Below are 7,760 nucleotides of genomic sequence, written 5' to 3' on the forward strand. Positions count from 1 at the left end.
CCCCTTGTAGATTCGCCTTTGACTCTCTTTCATGAGAAGGAATGACAGCGGTGCAAGGCCCCTTGATAATGGGGACGTGGGTGATGATTGATTGAAGGAAAGAGATGATAGCATTGTCCAAAGTCATTAGTCAATTAGGTTAATGATGGGAATAAAACCATCACTCTCATAGTATATGCACTCAGAATGAGTACACTAAGGTTCATAGCCTAATTTATTGCCATATAATTAATAGTTGTACAACATTTTCCATCTCAAGGATACACATATAAAAGAAATACTTAGGAGTACAATTATTGTATTTTGATAGCCCTGTAACTCCTGAAAACAAATGATGATACATCATAAGGGCCCTTGGTTATTAATCAATCTAGTTCTGTGGAGGAACAAGAATGGTGCTCTTTTTTATCTTTGCCCTGAAAAGCTGCTCAAACTCTGGAGCCACATTGAGCGAGGCCTGTAAAACTTGTGGAGATAATGCTCCCCATACTGATGTTTTCCCAGTAAATTCGCCAAATACAGGTCTGTAAACAAACAAAAGACATGTAACAAATAGTTAGTAATTAACCCCACAATCAATGATGTTTAAAGAGAAAACAATTTGTTAGATTGATGCTTACTGTGTAGCTGTTATCAATGAGAAGTACTCCATTCCTTCACCGTCTGCAATGGTAGAGGCCACAAAGAACCTTGGCAAAACATACAAGTGGCCAGCCTTCACTTTCGTGTCCAAGGCACGTTCACCATTGATGCCAACAACTTGAATCCTTCCACTCCCTTTTGCAACATAAATTACTTGAACCGACGAATCTGCCGCGTATACCGGTGAGGACATGGCATTGGCATCCAGCTTCACAAGGGTGGCGCTGAGCCCAACTTCTCCAAGGAAGGGAAACTTCTTTGCTGTCAAGGCAGTAAGCAACCCAGCATTTTGGACGTGGATATCAGGTAATGCAGCATCAATATTGTACACCAATTTATCAGTACTGTTCTTGCAGGGGTGGGGCATTTTTTGGCCCTCTGGTAGCTTAATAAGCAAAACACCAGTTTGGCTTTTGGCAAGCTTTTCGGCTTCTTCGTTGCTGATATTATAGGCTCTGGAGTTAAATTCAGTGGAAAAACCTCCAAGGATTCCTTGGGTTCCAGTTAATAGGAAGTATGTGAATTCCCCGGGAACATAGGCCTTGGAAGTTTCACCAAGGAATACGATAACTAGTTCTGAGTCTCCATCATTGTACCACCATGAAACTGCTCCAGAGGGCACTGGTAATATATCTCCTTCCTTGAGTTTCAACACCACCTCTTCGGATGCTTTGGGGAATACCATTCCAACTACTCCACAGCTGCCTGGATGTGGACAAAATGTATTTTCATAAATGAGCCACTGGTTTTGTAGATAGGATTCGAAAGAATATTAAAGGGCCCACTTTGTCTCTCGTCGTCACGGTGTGTCACTCTCTTTTTTAACAAATAAACATAAAAATAAAATTTATCTTTCCTTTTCCCAAAATATAACCCTAACCCCGAACTTTCCTCGCTGCTTCTCTCTCTTTTCCCTTCTCTTTCTTCATTTCTGGTCGTCTTCGTTTATTCTCTTCTTTTTCTTCTTTCATTTTTACCATGTTTTCCTCGGCGGCATGCCATGGCCGCCTCTCTCTCTCACTCACAGTTAGAAAAAGAAAAGAAAGAAAAGAAAGAAAAAAAGGCAAAAACTAAGTGTGACCAGTCACAGCCGGCTACCATGGCTGTGTGCCCTCTTTTTGTTCTTTTAAGAAAATTAAGGGAAAGGACAGAAAGGAAAGAAAGAAAAGAAAAATGGAGGTGGGGTTAGGGTTTTGGGTGTGGTTAGGGATAGGGATGAGAAAGAAAGAGAGTTTTTGCCCTTTCAAACTAATTTTATTTTAAAAGGTTGAGGTGAATAGATTTTAGGAAGGGATGATTAACAATTCTCAAAAGAAAAAGAAAAAAAAAATACAAAACGAATTCAAGTTAAGAATAAGAGATAAAAAGCTTGCGGACGTACAGACCTTGAAGAACATAACCAATTTTGTTGGAGTCAGCATAGTGAGGGAGAGCGAAGCCACGAGGCTGCAGAACAAGCCTTCCACCACCAACCTTTGCTTCCTTGAGCAATTCATATTCAGCACTTGACCAACTGTAATATGTTCCACCTTCTCCTTCGAAGATCTTTTGTGCAAACTTTGGTGCTAAGTTCAACTCCATGGATTATATCTGTATATTTGAAAAAAGCAAATGAACGACTGCCTGCAAAACACAGATCAAAAGGTCAAGACTCATGAGAGAGATAATGAAAACCATATCCATAGGTCACTATTCATTTCCCCTTTGGAAAATCAGGTGGAGTAATGAGACAGGGCAGACCAAGTGGACTAATGTGGAAAAACTTGCTCAACCTTCATCTTGAAACTCGTGTCCTACATACAATGAAGGCTACTAACATATACATATATGGATAGACAGATAGATAAGAGTGAGTACAAACCTTGATTCTATGAGAAACAATAGAAAGGGACTAAGTTGAATGTTATGGAAGAGATGAAGGGAGACTTTTGAGAGATGAATATGAGGAAGACTAGGGGAGTATTTATAGAATTTGGAGGGTGGTTGAGTAGGAGAATTGTCCATCTTCTTGACTGTACAACTCACCTTTACTTGTACAATACATTTTTGTCTCGTTTGCCATACAAATCATCAAATTACCTGCATGACCATCTTCTAGAGTTTGGAAGATTTATCCTTCTCTTTTGACTTTTACAAACTCGTCATCTCATCATGGTTTTCAAACTATTATTTTTATAGAATTGGAGTTAATGTTTGACTGTCAGAAAACTGCATGTAATCAAAGTAATAAGTAAATATAACCATAAAGTTTGAAGCAGCAATCAAGTTGGAGAGAGAGGAGACGGTGGCATAAATGGAGAAATTTACCCTTTTAAACTTTAGCGTATTTTACATTTTGCCCCTTCACATTCAAAAGTCAACACTTTGTTTCCCAAATTTGTTAAAAAACAACATTTTACCTCTTAAACTTATTAAAAAGTCCATGAATAAGTTGTTAATTAAAGAAGCAAAGTTGAAAATGTAATAAAAAAATATATTTATTATCTAAGTTCGAAGTTACCAAACTATGTAATGACATATAAAAATCACAAATAGTCATGCAAACATCTATATAAAATTAAAAATCAAAATTAATAACTACTATATTTTAAAGGCATTTAAGAAATTTCATTTGAAAATTGTTAATTCAAAGTTGTTTCTATCCAAGTTCAAATCAGTGCTTGAACAAGATAGTAAAAAAAAACAAAACAAAATAAAACAAAAAACAAAAAACAACCCCTTTTATAATGTTACGAAGAGTTTGCAATTAGGTGCAAAATGTTGGTCTTTAATAAGTTTGGAGTAAAATTTTGACTAAAAAAATGTAAGAGGGAAAAGTGTGAAATACACTAAGATGAAGAGGAGGGTAAGTGTATTTAATTATTATCAATATTTGATTGTTATTAATTTATGGGAATGTGGATTAGAGCGGAATCTTGTATGGTGCATTTTTCTTGATTATTTTTATTTTTTATTTTTTATTTTGTTATTATTAATTCTATGTATCTCCTTATCTCTCTCATTCATTATTTCCCTTATAATTGAATCATTTCCCGTATTCATGCCAGCACATGCTCGTTCCCAAAAATTCAAAACCAAAATAAAAAGATAATCATACCAAGAGAGACTAAGACATACATTTCTTAAAAATAAATAATAATAATAATAATAACCTTGAAAAACTTAAATGAAGAGAGAAAATAGGAAAAAAATTACCTTCAGCAAGTTGGACGGTGATAATGACCGTTCAACTAGTTAGTGAGAAACACAGAGATGAGGGGAGTTTCGACCGGGTTTAAAAATTTTATTTTTTTTATTCAATAAAGAATTTTTAAAATTAAGTAATAAGTTATAAAAAATTATATAAAACAAAAACAAATAACTTGAAGTTTGAAAATAAATTTATTTTGGTAAAAAGTTAAAAAATAAAAAATAAACACAATGTAAATCTACAATTATTATATAAGGATAATTATGTTTCATATAAAAGTTAGTTGTCTTTTCAAAGTAATTTTTTATTTGATTTTTCATAAATTTTCAAAAATTAGAAAATAATTTTAAACTCTCACATTTTAAAAGGTAATTTAAAAAGATTGTGTTTTCCTTTTTGTCAAAACCCTAGCCTAAGTGTTGCACATTGGTTAGAAAAATTGATCAGATGCTAGCCCACCGCTATAACCTAATAATTGTAAAGCTTAATAATTTTATGGAAGCATGCGAAACCCTAAATTATTACAACCAAATTATTCTACGCACGCATCGGAAACTCCTATGATTGTGACACTTTGTGCCCATAATGTCATAAACGACTCACCGTTACGTAGATGACTAGAAAACCAATCATTCCACGCGGTAGCGCATCTCGTGCCAACCAAGCAAGTTTGAAATTTAAATAAATTAATTAAATTTAAATTTAAAAAAGTATTCATTAAATTTAATATTTATTATTTAATAATTTAAGTTAATTTTAAGTTAAGCGATACTTAAATTATTATTTAATTATTACTTTAAATATTAAGATTGTTTAATAAAATTAACTTAAAATTTATTTTAAATCACCAAATTAACATATTTATCATCATAAATTATAACTAGGATAAAGTAAATTAAGTAAGAATGGAGATAGTAAAATAGAAAAAAAGATTATGGAGATACTAAAGGGAAATGAGAGTAAAAATGTAAAATAAAGATATCAACTTAAAAATAAGTTGATTGTTTTTATACTTAAAATTATTTTTTACTTTAATTCATATTATTAAGTTATTAAGTCACTTTATGTCATTAAGTTGGTTTATTAAATTCCTCATAAATGTTATATTTTTCTTGTATTAATTATATATAAAATTAATTTAATTTAATTTTTAATTTCATATTTTTAAATATATATATATATATATACACACATGTTATAATAAAAATGGAGAATTACCCAATAGGGTAAGCTGGAAAGAATAATTACTAGAAAGACACACTCATCTCAATGATTTTTATAGGACAATTTTACCCTTAAATATATTTTCTACATTATTTATAAATAAATTTGAGATTGTCAATTATGTGGGGCCCATACATGATTGCAAGTTCAGGATGATAGGTAAAAAAATTGTTGTTCACTTTTGAATAATCAAGTGACTGTTTAAAAATTTGCCATTTTTTTTTTTTAAATGACACTTTTTAAAGAAGATTGTAAAAAAAATAATTTTCAATATCTCATAAATAAAAACCATATCCTAAAGTTATTATATCGTTTTATATATGAAACATACAATTAAAAACTTTGTTACCATAATATAATGAATAATTATTTTTTATGAGCACTCAACAATTGAATAATATATAAATATTCAATTGACTAACACACACATATTAAATGGAATAACTCACAATTATTCATTGGGTAATATAGCAAGTGAAAAAATTAAATAAAAATAAATTAAATTATATTGTAATATATTGTAATGATAGTGTATTTATATTGTAAGTATAATGCATTTATGTCGTATCTATATTTCATTACAAAAGTAATAATTTTAAAAATGTTTATTCATACCTATTGCTATCAACACATCCTATCAATATATTAACAACATTTATCTAGTGTATTGAAATTATTTAATAATTTTTGTACATAAAAAAAAATTACGAATCTCGTGAATTTAAATTAGTATTTTATTTTGTTTCAAAAATTATTTATGATATAGGTATATTATGAAATATAGTATGATCATACAAAATTATCATTTTTATAAAAAAATTTCAAAAATTTCCTAATTAGGTTTTATCGTAGTGTAAGTGCATTTATATTGTAATTATAACATATTTTTGTTGTACCTGTATTTTATAATAAAAGTAATAATCTTAAGGATCATCTTTTATACCTTATTAATATTCAACATATCAAATATATTAACATTATCCACTCGATGCATTGAGAAAAAAAATTATATATGAAAATGAAAAAAAAAAAAAACATTATGCAAAGGAAAAAAAAAATCATATAAATTTTTAAAAATTATTTTATTATAAAAATAAAAAATGATTAAACAGTCTCCGTCATTTTCCTATTCTTTTTAGATAACGTGAGTGAAAAAATAAACATTTTATCTTTTTCGAATTTAATACAAAAACATAATTTATCAATTTAAAATTAATATATATATATATATATATATATATATGAAAAATCATCATTTTTATTATATAATTATAAAACTTATTTTTTCTTAACAAAATTAAAAATTAGAATAAAAATAAAAAATGTAATAAAAAAACAATAAATGATATTTTGAAAATATTTTTTAAAAGTATTTTTGTTTTAAATAGTAAATTTAAACAGCAAATTATATATAATTATAAGGGTTAAACCCAATAAATGTGGAACCCACGCACCATAAATGTCATGATAAATCAAGTGAATGTTTTAAATGCTTTGAATTTTAAAAGTTTTAGTTGAAGGACAGCTTTGGTATTTAAGCCTATTAAAATCCTCTCCAATAATTATTAGAAGAAACCACCCTTTCTAGTAATTGCTTCGGGCAGTTTTGGTATTTAAGCCTATTAAAGTCCTCCCCAATAATTATTAGAAGAAACCACCCTTTCTAGTAATCACTCCGGGCCAGCCTACCCTATTGGGTAATTCTCTCTAATAAAAATAAGTTATTAAAAAATACAATATTTTAAATATTTATAAAATATATTTATTTTCATGTAATATAATTTTTTTAAAACTTTTTTTATAAAAATTATTTTAAAAATTTTATATAAGATAAGGTAGAGTGAGGTGGGTATAAGAGATTGGCATGCCCACCATATTCTACTTAATATTAGGCCTGCCTAAATGTTGTTTGGATGGATAGCAGACGCCTAAGCCTGTCACATGCTAGCGTAATGCCACAACTCGTCTTAATGCTCTTAAGGTGTATATAAATTTTGGTGGCATGCTAACATACTTTTACAATCTAATTGTTGCATGGATTGAAATTTTCATGACTGTGACAATACGCCTACCATTAAATACAGATTGTGATAGTAGGCCTCTTGGAAAAATTAGGAAAGAGTCGTAAGAGGCCGATTAACGTGTACAAAAGAATCAAAACAAGGAAAAGATTAAAACCGATCTATACTTATATAGTATCAGAAACTCTCTCTCTTATCCAATATAAAATATCAAAATAATTCTAAAAGATAATTTTAATATTATAAAATTTTCAATGTTTATAATGATAATATATAAAATTAATTTATTCACTTTGAATATATTTTTTTCTATTTCCACTTTTTTTAAAAACCAAACATAAATTTCCTCGTATTTCCACTTTTTTCGTAAAAAATACATAAAAGGTGCATGCTATAACTTTTTTTCTAGAGAAGGGATAAATTTTATGCTTCAAGGAAATCAATCTTAACAAAGGATTATCCTTGCCAATATTTTCAAAATTAGATTTGATCGATCCATTTACTATCAATCTAAAATATAGGATTTTAATATTTTTTTTGATAGAAAAATCTAAATAAATAGAGAAAATGTTGTTAAATTTTTAATAAAATTCATTATATAGATGTATATTTATTTATTTATTATTTATTAATATTAAAAAGTTAAAAAAAAAAATTACCATATATTCACAATGTGATGAGAT

At 28.9% G+C, this 7,760-nt stretch overlaps 1 protein-coding gene across 1 annotated transcript; it reads right to left on the bottom strand.

Moving 5' to 3' along the window:
- Positions 1–228: 228 nt before the first annotated feature.
- LOC117926688 (glutelin type-A 3-like) lies at positions 229–2,603 on the bottom strand. Its single transcript, XM_034845908.1, has 4 exons — positions 2,504–2,603; positions 2,028–2,265; positions 621–1,347; positions 229–524 (listed from the first exon to the last, which is right to left on the bottom strand). The coding sequence occupies exons 2-4, from the start codon at positions 2,221–2,223 to the stop codon at positions 371–373; spliced, it is 1,077 nt and encodes a 358-aa protein (XP_034701799.1). The 5' UTR covers positions 2,224–2,265; positions 2,504–2,603; the 3' UTR covers positions 229–370.
- Positions 2,604–7,760: the final 5,157 nt, after the last annotated feature.

Source organism: Vitis riparia, chromosome 12 (genome assembly GCF_004353265.1).
Source record: "Vitis riparia cultivar Riparia Gloire de Montpellier isolate 1030 chromosome 12, EGFV_Vit.rip_1.0, whole genome shotgun sequence".
In the NCBI taxonomy this organism is placed as follows: Eukaryota; Viridiplantae; Streptophyta; class Magnoliopsida; order Vitales; family Vitaceae; genus Vitis; species Vitis riparia.